General features: G+C 43.9%; 1 protein-coding gene across 1 annotated transcript in view; it reads right to left on the minus strand.

Annotated features, from left to right (window-relative positions):
* The window catches only part of IFRD1 (interferon related developmental regulator 1), a 30,084-nt gene extending 10,749 nt beyond the window's left edge, over positions 1-19,335 (minus strand). Inside the window, exons 1-3 of the mRNA XM_088457702.1 lie at positions 19,018-19,335; positions 1,811-1,915; positions 1,654-1,735 (exon numbers count right to left, since the gene is read on the minus strand). Of these exons, the coding sequence (XP_088313828.1) occupies positions 1,654-1,735; positions 1,811-1,915; positions 19,018-19,057 (227 nt within the window). The 5' untranslated portion in view covers positions 19,058-19,335. The remainder of the gene's footprint in view (positions 1-1,653; positions 1,736-1,810; positions 1,916-19,017) is intronic.
* Between the last annotated feature and the right edge of the window lie 998 nt (positions 19,336-20,333).

Raw genomic sequence — 20,333 nt, forward strand, 5'->3', positions numbered from 1 at the left:
AAAACAGGCACTGTTTGGGGTCCTAAGGATTGAGTTTGATTACCTGTGGTCTAAATAAATCTTCATAGGCAAATGTATCACCCTACCAGATGCAGTGCCATACCATCACTACCTCCATGACCCAAACAAAGAACAGTCACCATCTCGTGATGTATAGATATGGGGATAATGCAATTCAGCTTAAGTATTGGGAATCCGGTTACATAAACTGCAATTTCTGGTAAAAGTAATCTTCGCAATTCCAGACATCAAAATGTCAGGGGACAGTACATAATCTTTGGCACGTCCATCCCAATGATCCATTATGCATTATGAGGGTAATTCAATTGTTTTTGAAGGCGCGATAATTAATGAGCGCCCAGTGTTGCAATTCAATTGTTCTGGGCGCTCATTATCACCCTCTTCGCCTCGGGTTTAACTGTGTAAAACGGCTATAGCCGTTTAAAGTTCTGTTTAGGGAACCCTCTTGGGAATGCGAGCCAGAAATGCTGGTGGCTATCGAACCCTGAAGGAGCAACAATTGAATTGCTCAGTCAGGTGTCTTAGAAAAAAGCAGCCAGAAAAATAATTGAATTCCCTCCTTTGAGTGGTTTAAGTAGAATAATTTGGCCAACAAACCTGTCACTTTCCAGGCTATTCTCTAAAAAGCTCAGAAACGGGTGAAATGATGCAGAACGGGTTGAGGTGCTGTATTGATTGGAAAGTGCTTTTTGATCTGGCAGGTGGGTGCCAAGTGTCATTGCCAACATTTTACAAACTCTTAAAGTTCTGAAAAACCACTTTACATTCATTTTTCTGTGCCCCAAAATACTGCAGACTTTAATTTGCTGAAAAACACTTGGTGGCTATATTTTATCTACCTTTAAAAATGTGTAAAATTAACCATTTAGTACCTTTTAAATTAGTGGTGGGCAATAAGTGGCCACCCCTGCTGTTGTAGTACACATCCCAGCATGCCCTGCCACAGATTTGGTATTTAGACATGCTAAAACTATTGCAAGGCATGCTGGGGTTTGTAGCTCAACAGCAGAGGGCTGCTTATTGCCCACCCGTTTTAAATACATCCACTTCTTTGCTTATAGTCAGTAACAGCCTTCTAATACTGTTTTGTCATCAAATTTGACATATGAGTGTTGAAGCCGATTCTCCCACTTTCATGTACTTGTCCCAGGTTGTACACTGAAGAATTAAGGCTCTACATCGCCGTAACCCTTGCAAATGACTATTTACAATAAAACTGCAAGACTAACAGAAGTGCACTTAATGAAAATTGCGATGTATGATTTTTAATGTGCAAATTGTGCTCCCAGCAGACCTGTTCTGCACCATGGAGATGAAATTTGCACAAAGAACTGGAGGGAGACTAGTAAACAAGACAGAACCCAAGTAAACTACGCTACCCCGTACCTCCTCCCGTGCACACACCAGCACTGTCTGTCCCTCAAATTGGGAGGGGGCACTCTTGTCCACAAAGGAGGATTATCCCATCACAGATGTAACAAGTCTTCAAAGCAACCTTTCCTCTTGAACAATGAAACATGAGTATTTACTGTGATATGGAGAGTTGGCGATACTAAGCCTCTACTTATGCCCTGCAGGAATTGGGTCCAAGGAGCTGCCATGGAATCATAAAGAAAAGGATTATAAACATACCTTTTGTCCATTGTAAGATCCATGAGACCTTTTAATTTGAACTCAAAGTCTTCCTGTGCGGTGTCTTCATCAACTTCTGCTCCTAAGGGGAAAAGCAATGTTACACTTGTGCAATAGTAAGAACACATACTATAGCTAAACTGCAAAGTGAACTCACCATCCTCCGCAAATGTGGCAACATCACTAAAACTACTGCAGTGACTCATTGTTTCAATAGAGGAATCATCATCGCTGAACGGTTGGATGTTTTTCTGCCTGCCACCTAGCAAACGATAATATGTTATAACACACCTATTACAGATTATAACAGACCATAACCAATTTCATCAAGTACACCCAGGGAGGACAGTTTTAAAAGCTAGTTGAATCTATGAGCAGGATTTTTATAAAAGCCAGGGAAGGGAATCAGTTTATATGAAAAGAACACTCACAGAATTTAGGTACCAACAATAACCCTTCATACACACCGATGAATATGAAAGGTTATTGTTGGTACCTATACTCAGTCATTTATGTTCATATAGATTTTTCCCTGGCTTAAAAATAACCTGCTCAGATTCAACTAGCTTTGACAAAATATCCAGACATTTTGGTACATAAATATTACACCACTATGGGGACAAGCTAAGATAGTAGCCATATATCCACACAACCCATTAATAGAGCTATGTATTGGATCCTTTAATGATTTAGGAAGCTGCGCAAACATAAGAACCACAAATTCAACCAATTACTTTTGGCAACCAGAAAAAAAAAAAAAACAGATTAGTTTATAAATGAGCTAAATTATGATTCATTAGACAATAAAAACTGCAAATATCACATTTAAATTTGAATTGCAGTTTCAAAAACCTTCCAATCGGTTTATACATTTACAGGGGTATTCAATATGGGAGCGAAAACATTGTTTTTGCGTTAATATCGCACTTTTGATGTCATTATCGCAGGTTTGACTTTTACACCATATTCAATTTCAAAGACTTATCGCAGGTTCAAAAAGTCTTTGATAAAAAAATGGGGATAACTTTTCACCATTGAATAGGTGTCGAAGAAAGTGCAGAATTGGGGTTTAGGGGTGCAGGCTTAAAAAAAAATAGCCTGCACCCCTGGGAATGACATTTAAAAAAACTGTCAAAAAAGTTTTTAAAAAAAATAGGGACACCCCAAAAAATTTTTAAAATTGGGGTGGAAAAAAAAAATGGGAAAAAATAGGGAAATAGGTTCAGGGCTATTCTGCAAGTATGCGGCAGGTGTTTTCAAGAATAGATATATAGCGGCAGGTGCACAATTGCAGAATTTTTAAACACTTACTTTAGGGACTTAAAAATATGCTAGTACCCATTTTCATGTACCCCAAATTTGATGGGACCACTTAAAAAAAACGAAAAAAATAACCTAAGTGCTCTTCTGCATCACTTCAAGGTCGGAAAAAAAACACCTGCTGCGGCTATTTAAATCACCGACTTTCATTTAAAGGCTAAAACGGGGGTACCCATAGTGATCCTCCATGTTTTCACAACTTTAGGGGGGGTCCTACAATTTTAAGGAAAAATTCGTAACTTTACGCAAATCCAACTTCGCAGACTGCAGTTTTCATTAATTTCATATTGAATACGGGGATAAGTGGGCGCGCACTCGATACTTTAACGCAGGTAAAAACTGATATGAAACGTAAACTTCGACAGCGAAGTTTACGTTTCATATTGAATACCTCAGTGAATCTCCCATAAACTAGATTTAGACAATTTAAAATGGAGGACAAACATTACACCAGAGATGCCTTATCTGCAGCATATCCATATATAGAGTTAATTGAATGCAAAACCACACGCACAAAACAATGTTAAACTTTGGATACCATGATTAAACTGCATGTTTCACTATACATAAACAGTGCAGTATAAAAACATACATGACATCTGTACTTAAAAGCACCAGCACTGACTGCTGAACTTAAGACTCAAAAGTGACTGGCACGGAGATATTCATTCCTGCATTTTCACAGCACAGTACACCCTTGTGTAACGCGTGGGAACCCAGACTGCGTGTAAAAGGCTGGAATCTTTGTGTATCCTCACACATTAAATACCAGAAGGTGCATTTTCACACAGCCTTTTCCTCGTAGTTCTTGAGGCTGCGAGGAAAAGTGTACACTCAGGAGCACAACGCTTGGGGTTGTGGTCAATATGCCGGCACATAGGATGCCGGTGACTGCATCCGGCTGTCAGCATCCCAAACGTAAGTAGCGTACTTAGGCACTAAGGGAAGGGGGGGGGGGGGGGGGAAGGGTTGGGATTAGGGTGCGAGGAGGGGAAGGTTAGGATTAGGCACCAGGTAGGGAGGGTTAGGGAGAGGGGGATGGTTAGGATACCTACAGACAGGTGTCTATTCCAACCCTGAGGGGATGCCAGCGTCAGGATTTTAACCGCCAGGATCCCGAGTGCCAGCATCCTGTACCCAAACCCCTAACTGAATACATCAGAGCCAACAAACATGTCAAAAAGTGTTGGCTACTGTCTAAACAACAATGTCACCAAAAAATTAATTTCTCCAAGTCCATAGGGGGGACACTGCTGATCATGCCATTGTGCTATGGGGCGGGAGATAAGTTCTCATCAATGCTCTTTCAAAGCATTAAACATGAAGCAAACAAGAACTGAGAACATTAACCGGAAACTCCCCTAATGGGCTTACTGAGGGAAGGCAGTCTTTTCCCTGATAAATCCACCATAATGGACAGAACCAAAGACCCTGTTTTCAACTTTACCCTAACGGGGAAGCCATGCACACCTTGGGTACTTTGGAGATCTAGGTGATTGGATACACTCAGAAGTGCCAGAATACAACATTCTGCACACAAATGGCATCACTGGGTGAAAAATAATTCTCTACCTGCCCAACTCCCTTGGGTAATTAAATATAACCTACAGTAGTTTAGGGAGTGGAAAAAAACATTGCCAGCTTCTGTTCCCTTAACAATTCCATAGTGTTCATTCTAGGAGCAAGGCAAAATCTTATAAGTTATGTGTAGCTACTGTAGCTATAGTGATACATCACATCCAAAATGTTGTTTTTCATAATTGAAATATGCTCTCCTCACTGATCAGCACCCTGCACCTAGACTGACCAATAATTCCATGTGATCAGTGTCCCCCTAGACAAGCTGAAGAAAATACAATTGAAGAAAGCAGATGAAGCATTTCACCATGCCAACTGTTAAGCATTGGTGTGGTAGGCTGTGGTATAGGAAATATTGTTCAGGTGGGTTAAATTAATTATTAAGAAAAACCATAAGTCGTCTGAATTAGTGAAGAAATTAAGGCTGAAAAAAGGCTAGATATGTAAATAAAGGCAAGCCAAAGCAAATTAAACCATGCAGGAATTTTATAAATGCTCAGTTCCCACACTTCATTATATAAAGTCTATGCAGATATTTCAAACATTTAATGCACCAAAATTATTTCTGTGCTAGATGGCTAGAAGAACAGAAAGGCACTTTTGATGGCAACAAGAAACTTGAAATTAGTACTTGGAATCACCATATTTAGAAGACTGTGCCCAAATCTTGGCACGTTATTTTCATTTTTCCATCTTTTATATTGAGCATTTCTAGAATTCATGCAAAAAATAAGTCTGGTTTAAGTTAACATAAGAGGCTGTGCAAACTGTTCTTTTAAAAATTTAGTGACAATGTATCCAGTGTTCCCCAATTTTTGGCATAGAAGTGGCTCACTTTCAGATTACAAAAACTTGAAATGGTTATTGAAAACATACTACAACCTTGATAGAACAGGTTGAAACAGATGCTTTTTTTTTATGTAGCTGATAAGACATTTTCTAAAAGGTTTACTTATGACAAGTGAAACTAGAATGGAAAACCAAATATTTATATATGCTTATTTACAAACTAACATTTAACAGGTACAACTTCATCATCTAAATGAACTGTGTCAAGTACACCTGCAGTTCAGGTGCAGACTTCTAACAAATTTGACTGCAAGGGCAGATTTCCTAAACAGGGATTGGGCCAGTGTTTGAATCAGAGGCAGATTTCCTAAACAGGGATTGGGCCAGTGCTTGAATCAGAGGCAGATTTCCTAAACAGGGATTGGGCCAGTGCTTGAATCAGAGGCAGATTTCCTAAACAGGGATTGGGCCAGTGCTTGAATCAGAGGCAGATTTCCTAAACAGGGATTGGGCCAGTGTTTGAATCAGAGGCAGATTTCCTAAACAGGGATTGGGCCAGTGTTTGAATCAGAGGCAGATTTCCTAAACAGGGATTGGGCCAGTGTTTGAATCAGAGGCAGATTTCCTAAACAGGGATTGGGCCAGTGTTTGAATCAGAGGCAGATTTCCTAAACAGGGATTGGGCCAGTGTTTGAATCAGAGGCAGATTTCCTAAACAGGGATTGGGCCAGTGTTTGAATCAGAGGCAGATTTCCTAAACAGGGATTGGGCCAGTGTTTGAATCAGAGGCAGATTTCCTAAACAGGGATTGGGCCAGTGTTTGAATCAGAGGCAGATTTCCTAAACAGGGATTGGGCCAGTGTTTGAATCAGAGGCGGATTCCCAAATGGAGAAGCAATAACGTTGCAGTGAGAAATTGATAGGTCAGACACCATTCACCACGACCTGCCACTGGAATGGCTTCACAAAAGGTCTCACCGGCTGATTTTCAGCTTGCAGCCTATGGAGGTGTCAGCAGAAATCAGCGTTTATATGTTTGAGAGCAGCATGAGAATCTAGTGGCAGCTCGCAGCTACTTCAGTCTTGCCCTAAATGCCCCCCTTATCATTTAACCCTCACTTCTGCCAATTTAGGAAAAAACGACACCACAAATAAATTCTAGGTAAATTTTAAAATCTGTAGCAGAGTACAACATACATTGTATCCAAGGATCTGTAAACTACACTGTCCTGTATCATAATACACAGAAATAAAATTACATGTGACTGATAGTCCCCTCTTGCATACAAAAGAATCACTGCCTCCTACATCCCCCCATACTTACCATCTTTGCTGCCCTTCCCACCCCAACCTCACTGCAACTGCTAGACATGCTTATTAGCATTATACAAGAGATATTGAGATGTGTTGACTTCTACCAGTTCATAGGCAGTCATCTTATGTAGGGGCTTGTTAGCTGGAAGATGACAATGCAGTTTTGAAAACACACTGATGGGCCAATAGGATCGTGGCAATACCAGACTCGTGTGTTCAGTCCTCTAGAAAATGTTGCCTCAGCTATAGTGTGGCAGGAACTTGTGTTAATATTTACAAGGGAAAAAATAAACATTTCAAACAAAGGTCAGTTGTTTATATGGAATCTGGTCACATCAAATGTATAAACACTATACCAGAAAGTGTTTGTCTATCCTTTATATTATATATGCTGTGCAATTTACCATGCAGAACTAATGAATGGTCTTTCCCAATTAGCAATTTTACCACAGAACTTTATAAACCTTTAAGAGTCTTTGGGCACGTTTCAATTCAACGCGAATTGAATCGCAACGGGAAGGAGCGCCCGGAGCTATTCAATTCAGTGCGCTGTTATGACGGAGAATGCTCCTTTTTGCACCTTAAACATGGTGTTTAGTCGAGAAAACCGGCATTCTCAGACTTAACTGCCTGGTGCGATGCAGTTTCCGCCGCGCTAAGGGCAGAAAACAGCATCCTGCCGGGAGTTGTCAGATTTCTGCTCACCCCAGGTGGGAAACTAGAAGAAATCCTTCAGTCGGACTTAACAGTGCGCTGAATTAAATAGCTCCAGGAGCTCATTCCTGGCATTGAATTGAATCGAGCCTTTATAGACAAGAGGTCTAAATCTTTGCAACTATTTACTCGCAGATATAAATCTACTTCCTAAATTTTGCCTACTTCTGTTTTGCAATAATATTAAAAGCTATTATGTAAACAGGTCTAAATTAGAAGATTTACAGAATAAGGTTTTTCTCTGAAAATAAACACTTTTATGAGTGGTAACAATTTAATATTAAACAAATGCATACTATAAAAGCATAGTCCCAAGTTTACTTACCATATAGTCTTCCTATAGTCCCATAAGTAACAACGTTTGTATTTGCATAACCACTCAATTACCTTTCAAATATCACCTAAACCCATATGACATTGCATGCTAAGCATTTTCATTGTTTTTTTTTGCCAACATGTAAAGCCATCAGCTGTCTGCACTGAGACCTTTATCTTTCTGAACACCAGAAGCATGAGTAAGCAGAGACTGATTATTTGCAAGATAACAATTTGCTTTAAATATGCTGACTAAAGTAGCTTTTGTAAAAAATAAAGCCAAACCCAAAAAATGTATATACACATGGCTCATGAAAATACATTAGACATTTTAGATGAACCATTTTATACCCACAAAGCGCAGTAAAGATCACTACAATCCATAAAAAAAATTAAACTTTAGAGTAGTACGACACATCATAGGCACTACATTTTGCCTGGTTATGAACCTTGAGTAATTATCAATGCTTAAAAAATAAACAACGAGTCGGGCATGTTTCTATACCATCAAGCACCCACGAATTGTATGACAAGTGGGTGGAGTTCATGTTAGAACTGCTCATCTAGCCTTAAGTGCTATTCCCACATTACAAAGTACCAAACCATTTACATTTAAATCCCTAAGCCTGTATACTAGATGCTACTAATGTGGCTCTTTAATATGCATTAAGATGGAATAAGTTAATAGAACAGTTAACTTTGTAAAATTGCCCATGAAATATTTTAATGGTTGGCAAGTCTGCCTTGGGTTTACCAGTCAGGTGCAGGTGACCCCCACCACTACAATCGTGACTGGAAAACACTATTAGAGGAGAAATTAATGTGACATTTGATTGGATGGTCCAATATTGTGCTGAATTCAGACACCTCTGCCAGCGGAATTTTCCGCACTTCTATAGTGAGGCTATAACCACCATTCCAACCACTCACTGGCAAAGTACCTACACATTTCTATGATCAGATTTAAAAAGAAAAATATCAAATGTATAACTATGGACACTCAAGTATAAATTCTAACTTAAATTGAGTATTGTGTTTGAGTGAATATACTGTAGTATATGTGATTGCTGGATAGGTTTATCATAAGATGTTGCCCCATGTCTGCCACAGTGCAGCTTTGCTTTTATTTAGCCAACGTGTTACGCTGCTATATGGTTAAAACCTGCCAGAAATGAGCACTCATTACTGAACCACAAAAGAAAAAAATATTTTACCAATCAGGTAGAATGCCAGACTACCTGATGAATGTTTAACTAAGCGTTATACCAAAGAGTGAAATTTGTTTTGCAAACAAGAACTATATGCATAGATGCACAAAGATGGTCATTACTATTTTTATGACATTTGGGGGCAGATGTGTGACGCCATTAAAAGAGTGGAGAATTAAGCCAGTGGAGAAGTTACCTATGGCAACCAATCAGCATCTAATTATTTAAGTGATAAATGCAACATCAAAACTTCTCCACTGCTTCATACATCTACCCCTTTATGCCATTCCCAAACTCAGACCACAGGAGACTTAATTAGAACCTCAATTTGGAAGTAACCATCTTTGCTCATTCAGGGATAGCGTTAAAACCTGTACTGTTAGGGTGGCTTGAGGATAGCTTGGGAACCACTAATCAATAAGTCTGCATGTCTTACCTGAAAGGTACTTCATTACTACAGTAACAAGAAATGCAGCATGAGCAACAAGTTTGGTTGAATGTCAAACTATATCACTAGTATTTAAATACAATACTACAATATGTTGATGGGGAAAAAGTCATGGCACTAGTTTCAGCTATACTCCAAATCTAATTTGCAAATAGCAAGAGGGATGTCAGCTTTCTTAAGAACAAATGGGAATAAAACCAGGTGGTGCTCAATTTACAAATCAGTACACAAAGTTATAAAATAGTTACGGTAGATTTACTTTCGAGGTCCATAGGGATGCCATGGGGGATATTATGGTTGGAAGACCAGGCACCAGTTAAAGCTTTGGCTGCGGATTGCCCTGGGTCCTCCTCCATATATACCCGCCCCTAGCCAAAGGACTTCAGTTTAGTTAACAAGCCTAAAGGCAGGTGAAGGAAAGAGGAGAGAAGGAAGAACAATCGTACACCAGAAACTTGTAGAAGATGAGGGAATCTGACCGAAAGAAAATCACCCAATGAAGCCAGGTGAGTCAGGGTGGGTGTCCTGTGCACCTCGAAGAAAAGGAGTTATCTATGAAGTTGGGTACACACCTGATTGATATATCTGCAGATCGAGTTATCTGAAGATGGTCATTCATACACACTGAATGACCATCCTCTGCATGCAGCAGCAGGTCCCGGCGGCTGGGTAGGGTGCATGGCCTAATTGCGGAAGGCGTGGCCACGCCCTCATAGAATAAAGAAACATTTGTGGCACTGGGGAGGGCCCGGCGTACAGCCAATGGGGGGGTGTGACTGCTCCCCCCTTGGACATAGGAGACTGCTCGGGCTGCTGCTTTAGCAGCCTCAGATAGTCTCCCAGTGCAGTCCAGGACACAGTAGCATGTGCTGGGCTGCTGTGGATGGGGAGCTGTGCCAAACCCGGGTAAGTAGTACACGCTTGCGGCTCCCCCCCCTCTGCACCCCTGTACACACTTGCCAATAGACATATATGTCCGCAGACATCTGTTCATTGGCTGTACACTGGCCGACAGGGGCATGATATATTGGCCGATAAATTGATCGGCCAATATATTAGCCAATGTGTAACCAGCATAAGTCTATCAATTATTTCTTCTTCGGGGTCTATAGAGATCCACAGGGATACCATGGGGATATCCTAAAGCAGTTCCCTAGGGCTGGGGATGCTCCTGTGCAGAAAGGAGAACTTGTCGCCCAAAAGATGCATCCTAGGAGGCAAAAGTATCAAAGGCATAAAACCTAAGACAAGTGTGGACGGAAGACCACGTGGCAGCCTTGCACAATTGCTCAGCAGAGGCACCACAACCGGATGCCCACGATGGCCATACAAAGTAAGTGTGCTGTCACTGTGCTTGGGACAGGGAGATCAGCCTGTGTACAACTGAGAGATAGTCATGCATAGCCATCTCGCCAGAGACTGCTTATTAGCTAGCCAGCCTAGTTTGTGAAATCCATACAATCCAAAAAGAGAATCTGACTTTCTAACACCGTTTGTACGCTCCACATAAATACGGAGAGTACGAACTACATCCAGGGAGGCTTCGCCTACAGAAAGGTCTGGAGCCTGAAAAGCTGGAACAATTTCTTCATTTACATGAAAACAGGACACTACCTTAGGAAGGTAACCCTCCCTTGTACAAAGAACAACTTTATCCTGGTGAAAAATCTAAAGTGGGGAGCGATGAGAGCGCTGCCAAATCAGATTGCGAGCAGAGATAGCAAGAAGAAAATGTGTCTTTGCTGTCAACCACTTGAAATCTACAGAGTCTAAAGGTTCCAATGGGGAAGCTTGTAACCCTTCAAGAACCAAAGACAAAACCCACGGTGCTACCGGTGGAACAAGAGGAGGCTGAACTCGCAGGACTCATTGGAAAAAATGTCTAACATCTGGCAATGAAGCAATCTTCTTCTGGAACCAGACTGACAGTGCTCTCTCAAAGTGGCTGGGCGGAGACCATTGTTTCACCCTGCCTGCAGAAAAGCCAGTATCCTGGAAATCCTGAACACCTTAGGATCATATTCCTTAGAACACCATTGACCAAAAGAAAGCCAAATATATGTGGGAAGAAGCAGGCTTCTGTGCTCTAAGCATAATTTGAATTACAGAACTGGAAAAATCCCTTCGCTTTTAAGATGGAAGATCCACGCCATCCAAGCCAGACGGGGCAAGTCCAGATGTCGGCAAGGAACATGTGTTAGCAGATCCTGCCACAGAGGAAGAGGATACGGACTGTTTGCCGACAGATTATATATGTCGGTGAATCAATGACGTCTGGGCCAAGCCAGAGCCACCAATTTTAATGTTCTGCCTTCCTGCTTGCATTTCCTGAAAACTCTTGGGAGCAGGGAAATTGGAGGAAAGATACACCAACCTGAATGCCCATCTTACGGCCAGTGCATCCACGAAGGTTGCCGATGGGTCTCTGGATCTGGCCCCATACAGTGTGACCTTGTGGTTGTGGCGTGACACCATGAGATCTCTGGTAGACCCCATTTGTTTACCAGGAGCTGAAACACTCCCTGATGGAGACCAATCTCCGGCATGTATGTCCTGGTGACTTAGGAAGTCTGCTTCCCAATTGAGTACTCCCAGAATGAATATTGGAGATGGCCGGAAGATTCCATTCTGCCCAAATCAGAACCTGTCACTTCCTTCATGGCCACATAACTTCTTGTGCCTCCCTGATTGAGATAGGCCACTGTAGTCACGTCGTTGGACTGGATCTGGACAGGCCTGCCCTGGAGAAGGTCCTGTGCCCTGACAAGTGCTTTGTATACTGCTCACAGTTCCAGAAAATGTACTGGCAGACGACTTCCTTGATTTATCCATCTCCCCCTGGAAGGTGTGATAACCTGTCACTGCCCCCCATCCACAAAGACTGGCATCCATGGTGAGAAGCACCCAATTTGGAATCCAGAACAGGCCCTTTGTTTAGATGTTCCTTTTTAGCCACCACAGGAGGGAGTGACGAACCTCTGAAGTGAGAAAGATCTGGAACCGTATTAAATGATGCTGTCCGTTCCACCTGGAGAGAATAAACCTTTGTAGAGGCCTGGAATGGAACTGCGCATATAGCACCATGTCGAAGGTTGATGCCATTGATCCCATCATCTGCATTGCTGACAGAATGGAGACCCTTCGCTTGTGTACCAACATTGTGTCCTTATCAAAGCGGATACACATCTTGTCCTCTGGCAGAAACACCCTTTCTGCTTGAGAATTAGAAATGCTCCCAGATGTATCACCTGCTGTGTTGGAGAAAGTGATTTCTTCCAATTGATGATCCAGCCATGCCTTTGTAGACAGGCTATGGGCAGTTGAAGATGGTGTTGCAAAACCACCAAAATCCGTGCCAATATCAGGACGACGTCCAAATATTGCAGAATTCTGACTCGACGCCTAAGAAGCCATTATGACTGACATTTTGGTAAATACTCGGAGAGCCGTAAAAAGGCCAAAGGGTAGAACCTGAAATTGGAAATGTAGCTTAAGGACAGCAAACCGTAAAAATTGCTGGTGGGACGGGATTATTGGAATATGCATCCTGAATATCCAGGGAAACCATGTAATGTCCCAGCTCCATAGCCAAAATAAATGACCGGAGAGTTTCCATGCAGAATTTGGGAACATGGATAAACCTGTTAAGTGTTTTTAGATTCAGTATAGGGCGTAATAACCCCTTCCTTGTTGGGACACAGGAACTGGGACTATTATCCCTGCCTATAGCAAGGAGTGAATGACTTTCTGAAAAGCCAAGGCCTTGTCCACATCTGATGGGAGGCTGTGTGGCAAAAAACTTCTGGTGGGGGACGTCTCCTGAAAGTGAAGACAAACCCCCTGAGAGACCACTTCTCTGACCCAGGCATCTTGTTTTAAGCCAATAATCCGCAAACTGGAGAAGTCTGTCCCTCACCCTGGCATCCACCAGGAGGAGGCCGCTCAATCAGGCCGAGGGCTTGTGTTCCAGCTTAGAAGCTGAATGTCTTGCCTTAGTTTGACACTTTCACTTACGAAAACTAGCCGGCCTAGAGGAAGTCCGTACTTCAGCTCTTCCGAGGCCGGAAGGACTGAAAAGAAACCTGCCTAGCTCTACTATTTGACTTAGATGGCACACATGATGATTTTGAAGCGCCCAGAGTAGTAATTATGTTACCCAACTCTGCTCCAAAGAGCACCTATCCATGAAAAAGTAAGACTTCCAGCACCCTCTTTGCTTTCCAAGTTCTTAACCAAAGGGTCCTGCGTGCTACTATGGATGCTGCTGATGCCTTAGAAGCTAAAATTCCAGCATCCACTGCAGCGCCTCCCAGATAGGAAGCCACTTCCCGTATGTGGGAGATATTAATCATCTGTTCTCTGGAAGTATTTGGTAGCGTGTCTTCAAATGCCTCAATCCATTCAACAGCCTTGTCTACCACAAGTAACAGTTGCAGATGAAAATGTTGCCTTAAGACAGGCTTCAATCTTCTTATCTGTGGAATCCCTCAGAGAAGACACTGAATGAATAGGCAATGTAGCATTTCTGATTAAATGTGTTACATGAGTATCTAGCGTTCCCGCTAGGCTGTTTTAGCAGGGTGCGGCACCCTGCCCTCCTTCTGGAGGGCAAAAAGCACCCTGCCCTCCAGAAGGAGGGCAAAAAGCACCCTGCCCTCACAGGCTGCGGGTGCAGTCTTCACCCGAGGGACGCAGTGTCCCGCGGGTGGAGAAATGTGCGGTGACCCGGTCACCGCCGGAGAATATGCGCCCGGCATCTGTTCTCCCTGTCTGCAGCACTTGGGGGCTGCCCAGCATGTCCGTAAGTGCCGGGCATGCCCCCAAGTATGATGAAAAAGGGGATGCGTCTTATAGACACGCCCCTTTTATGGCCACACCCCCTTTTCGCCCCCGCGCGCACAAAGTTGCCCTCTCTAGCTCCGGCACCCTGCCTGCCGCCGGAGCTAGAGTGAACACTAAGTATCCACAGTAGGGAGTACTGCCCACTTAACACATACAGAAGGTGGGACAGATACCAGGAGGAGGGCAAAAAGCGCCCTGCCCTAACAGCCTGCGGGAGCCGTTCTCACCCGCGGGACGCAGTGTCCCGCGGGTGGAGAAACATGCGGTGTCCCGGTCACCGCCGGAGAATAGACGCCGGGCGCATGCGCCCGGCATCTATTCTCCTTTTTGCAGCACTTGGGGGCTGCCCGGCATGTCCGTAAGCGCCGGGCACGCCACCCAAGTATGACGAAAAGGGGACGCGTCTTATAGACACGCCCCCTTTTCATAACCACGCCCCCTTTTCGGGCGCGCGCACAAGATTGCCCTCTCTAGCTCAGACGCCCTGCCTGCCGCCGGAGCTAGAGAGAATACTAGAATGCATGAGGTGAAAACATATGTGGACATCCCATCCAAGGAGGCATCGTTGGAGTAGCCAAATGATCCACCACCTGCATCATAACCTGTGACAGAGGTAACCCAAGATGGCTCTTGTCCAACAACAGGTAAACCTGTTGTTGGACAAGGAGGCATCGTTGGAGTAGCCACCACCTGCATCATAACCTGGGACAAAGAGGCAACAGAAGATAGCTCTTGTCTAACAGGTAAACCAGACTGGTAAGGTGGCACTTTATAAAAGTCAACACACAAACCTTCCTTTATATCCTGTGCGGACACAAGCTGTACATGTTTTACATGAAACCAGCACAGGTGGCTCCCCCTCCTGTCTCCCTTTATCTTTTGACATACTCTCCTTTACTGGATATGTCATGCTTCAGCATTACAGGGAGATGACCTGGCATGATGACTGCCCCTGCACTTGGAGTGAAGACTTCATCCAGTGAGTTAGGCGGGTAGCAGGTGGGGGTTTAATGGTGAGCTGGTGACTGGTACTCCAGGTCGGCTCGAGGCAGAGTGGCTGCAGTAAGGTGCCACCACAGACGGCACTGTGCGCCCGCCACCGGGAGCTGCTCCCTGGATTGCCAGGAGTGTTTGGGGACATTGTTATGTCTGCACCTGGGAAGGGGTAGAAACCCACATGCAATCTTAGCGGGGCGCTGCATAGTGAGGGCAGGGTGCTTTTTGCCCTCCAAAAGGAGGGCAGGGCGCAGCACCCCACTAAAACAGCCTAGCGGGAACACTATGCTTGTTTTGTCCAATCTGGGCCAATGTGTGTGTTTTTCTTCATGTGGGGTCAATGTATGTTATTTTTTTCCTACTGGGGCCAATGTTATCGGCTACCTGCTTCATGGGCTGTTGCTGCTAAAAGATTTGTAGAAAACCTTAATTTAGATGGGACCAGAAAAAAAGTCAGGTAGGACCTCAATTACTTAGTGAGGGGTCCCTGGGCCCCACACTGTCTCAGCACAATCACTGACTAATAAAAGGGATTTTTTTTCCACAATACACTGGTACTTAGCATTTTGGCATATTACCTCTATTAGCATTGCAATCTACATGCAGTATCAAATAACCCTGTCATTTATTGCGAGAAGTAGGTAGTATATGTATGTTTACATACTGATAGGCAGGGACCACTTTGTGTATTTGTGAAAAAATAGTCCAATCATGGTACTGCTGGGTCTCAAACCCATGCAATAATTTACATCAGTGTATCCACACAACTGGAAAAGTCAATATTATACAACACAAGGACACTGCTTATCACAAGCCTCTACCAAGGTCCACATTAAATACATGTTACCTTCAGACTTTTAAAACCACTGCATTGCATTACCATAAAAAGTTATAATTGCTACTAGACAAGCTTACAATCAGAATAGTTAGACAGTTAATTAAGTTCACTTAGGAAGAGTATCTGTTAAAACAAACAGTGAAGAGAAATATGGCACCAAAACAGAGCGCCAAACCAAAGTTAACTTTCCGTACCTAACTCCCCCCTACTTATCACAAATTCAGCACTTAAAGTAAATAAATTTGCTCAACCTAGTCAAGTTTTTTTTATTGAAAAATCCAAGATGCTTTGGAGGAATTTCATTTTTTCTTGCACCAATAAAACAATTGAATTCCCCCAAATAAAACAATTAAATTGCTGTTTGGGAGTGGGGTTTGATGCTCCCCTCTTCGCATCAAAGCCCACTCCAAAACAGCAATGTATTACAGGCTAAGAAGCTGTAGAACCCTGCTTGGCAGGAGTAAAGGCAGGCTGTGTGGCCAGTGCTAATGGAAGGTGACAGCTGGAAATGGAGACAGGACTGCTGCATAAAGCAGTGTTTTCCAACTCCAATCCTCAGGAACCCCTAAGAGCATGTTTTATAGAACTCTAATGCTGCGTACACATGGTACGATAAGATTAAAATTTGACTGTTTCTGGCCCCTGCAAACGACCATACGATGCGTTGCAACGTATGGTCGTTAACCAACTAGAGTCTGTGCAAGCAGGCAGACCTGGTCGATATCGACCAGGTTAGCCTGCTTACTATAGGGACCCCCGAAAGTAGTTTGCGGGTCGTTAGTTGTGAAGGGGTTACTGCATGTGTTGGATGAACATCCAACACATACAGGACAATCAGACAATGATCATCTGATCGTTATCTGATCGTTACCATCCTAACGTGTGTACACAGCATTAGTTTGTGCACAGGTGTATTAATCACTGGCTGACATTTTAAAAGATCCACATGTGGAGCTATTTCAATTGTGATACTGAGATCTGTAAAACATGCACTGTTGGGTGATTTAGAGAACTTTAGTTGGGAAGAACTGGCTTATAGTAAAAAAGTTTAGTATTCTCCAGCGTCAAATAAATTACAACCAACACCTGTAATGGCACACCAAATTGTCCTGACAATATTCTATAACAGTGATTCTCATCTCTAGCTCTCAAATACTGCTAACAGGTCATACCTGAAAGATTTGACAATAACACCCCTTTTAAACTCAATTCTAAAACTTGGATTTTTGCACATGACCACGCATCACCCCAGGTCTGGCGCAAGACTAAAAGTTGCTAACAGGGCTGACAGTCCCGGGTCCGTGACCCTGCTCTCCAGCAGGTTTTTTCTGGGATTTGCAACTCGGGGCGACAACCCAGCTCAAGTGTGAAAGGTGCGACCCAAGTCGCGCCTAAAACAAACTAACTGGCCGGGGACAGTGTCTCTTAAGAGATGAGATCATCTCCAAGCGCCCACTAAATGCCAGAAGACCCAGGTCAGGTGTGAAGGGTGATGAACCAGGAAAAGCCTGGGTTATCCCACTAAGAGGGGGTATTCAATTCAACGCAAAGTTGAATAGCCACAGGAGGGAGCTCCCACAGCTATTCAATACACTGCAGTGTTTGGGCGCGCTGAGGATGCGAGGAGAAATCCAACCAAAGTGGAGGCAAGCAAGTTGTTTTTCTGCATAGCGCAGAGCTAACAGCCACGCTCCCGGCACTTTGGTCAGAGAACGCCGGTTAACGAGCCTTAACACCCTTAAGGTGCGATAACCAGCATTCTCCGACCACACCGCGCACTGAAATGAATAGCGCTATTCAATTTGCGTTGAATAGCCCCCTAAGTGTGAAAGGGGCACCCTAGCTTCAACCCGTGCTCAGTATCCCAAGTACAAGCGGGTTGAAGCCAGGATTTTAAGTCTGAAAGTGGTATAACTGACCTGGCAAAATAGACTACCCCACTTATGCATGATTAAAGAGTCACAAAACACGTCCTGTTGGGCGTGATTAAGGGCTGGAATTGAGGACCACTGTTCTAGACTGTCAATAAGAACCTTCTTAGGGGTGCAAACAGGGATTCCTCCACAGCAGTCAATGTCTGATCAAAACATTACAACTAGTACGGTGTAGTGTGATCCTGCCCACTCATTCCTGCAATGTTCAGAGTAGCTGCAGGGATACATTGGGGGAGGGTAGTGGATAGATCCCCTTCAGTAGATGTACTCTGACGCAATTAGTTACTACCCACATGGACAGAGAAAAAATATAAACACGTGGCAAGCAAAAAGCCCGCAAAGGGTCAAATTTCTTTTGGTGGCCCACCCTTGCAGCACATCACTTCCAGGTACATCTACTGAAAGGGATCGCTACACTACCCATTGGGGAGTGGTGGGGCTGCCTATTAATACATGAACCAGGTAGGCTGCAGTCACCTGCTGCTATCAGTACCAGCCAAACCATGCTCTTACGTTTAGAGGAACCACTCGTGTGTCTGGAACAGTTTTGGGAAATTTTGCCTTGTGGAGGCATCCGAGGTCTCCTAGGACCTGGGGACTGCTCCGTCTGTGCTGGTGCCGCTAGTTACATGGATAAGCCTGGCTGCAAGTGTGGGGAACTCAGTGTGCAGTCTGCCCGGCAGTTGGCATGAAATATCCGAGGCATCATGACGTGTACAACACATTCTGACGTCACCCCACGTCTAGGAAGCACAAGAGGAGCTTTAGCCGGGGGGCCCGGCATTGCTGGCTCTCACACACATTCTGCTCCAGGCCTGTGGTACCACGTCATCAGCAGACCGTAAAGGTACACCTGTGTAACGCTATGGAAACAGAACTCATAACCCAGCGAGCCCGGGCCGCCGCCTGGTATGTGAAGACCGGCAGCCGGCTCCCGGGGTCTGATGGGAGATGTAGTGCGCACCCAGCGCTCCCCCCACGAGACGCGGTGCAGCGCCAGAGCCAGGGAACCACAACTCCCACAATGCAGCGCGCTGCGTCCCTGATCTGCCCAGTGCCGGTCCTTACCCGCGGCGCGGTTGCTGCTTTTCTTCTTAGATCTCGGCATCTCGTCGGCGCTGTGCCCGCTCCTGCTCTCCGGTCTAGATGACTGCGTCAGGCGTTGCCTCCTGTCCTCTGTGCGAGGTGCTCCGTGTAGTAGAAATCAGCCGATAGAATAACACTTTTTACTAAACCGTCTCTCAGGAATGAGCTGTGACCCGGCTATCGGCACTGGGGACAGGGGTTTTAAAGAAGAACTGAGTGAATCTCCGGTGACTGCCTGTGAATGAAGACGACACATTTTATCTCTGAACACCTCGGGATAAAGCAGATGGCGCCGCTGCTCGGGCTTTTATAACTGCGGCCCGTGATGTCAGCGACGCTGGCTCCTGCTACTGGCCAATCCCGTGGGGAGGGGCGGGGCCGACGTCATGGGGTGCGCGGGAATAATCGACCAGTCTTCTCTTCTGTTACGGGGATGGAGAATTTAAAGTGGGGATGAGACATCGAAAGAAAACATTGGAAGTACCGATGTTTTTAACATTGAAATGATTGAATACAAAACATTAGTTAGATATAAACATTGGTTCCCTGGAACCGATGTTTACCGATGTTTTCTTTTAGCTAACTCTACTTAAACATATAATAGTATAAGAATTTTTTAAACAGTTTATTAGTCTATGTCTTTCTTCATGGAGGCAAACAATATAATATATATATACATACATATAAAGTCCAAAATAAAAATGTAAAAATGGCACTAGCGGACGGCTCAGATGCAAAAATAATATTGTCATTATTTCAATACAATCCTTGCATCTATGACGTCACCTAGTGCCATTTTTATGTATGAGGATTCAGGCAAGCTGTTTTTTAATAACCAGACGGCAGTGCCGTGGATGTTTATGTATGTGTATATGTATATATTATATATATATATATATATATATACACACACACGCACACATACATACATACATACATGCATTTTTAGAAGTAGGACATGTTTTTTGATAAATCATATTTGTTATTGAAGAAATAAAACGTTATGCAATGTTAACTAATAACTCTTCAATGAAACAGCTCACTTCTGCTTACCAATAATAGCTGCAGCAGTCAGACACCCCAGCAGCCAACCAGTGTTCACTGAGATTTGCACCAGTGACAGTGAGCCAGGGGTGGGACTGTCCTATGTGCTGCAGCTGATTGGTTGACCGGAGTGTCTCCCACTCTGTCAGCCACCACCCCCAGCAGCATCAAGCACGCAGCAGCAGTAGCCCAGTCATTGTGTTTTATACTCTCTTCTTAAGTGTGATTGAATATAAAACAAGGAGAGAGCCAAC

The sequence above is a fragment of the Taudactylus pleione genome, unplaced genomic scaffold, assembly GCF_031769625.1.
Source record: "Taudactylus pleione unplaced genomic scaffold, aTauple2 ptg000041l, whole genome shotgun sequence".
NCBI lineage: Eukaryota > Metazoa > Chordata > Amphibia > Anura > Myobatrachidae > Taudactylus > Taudactylus pleione.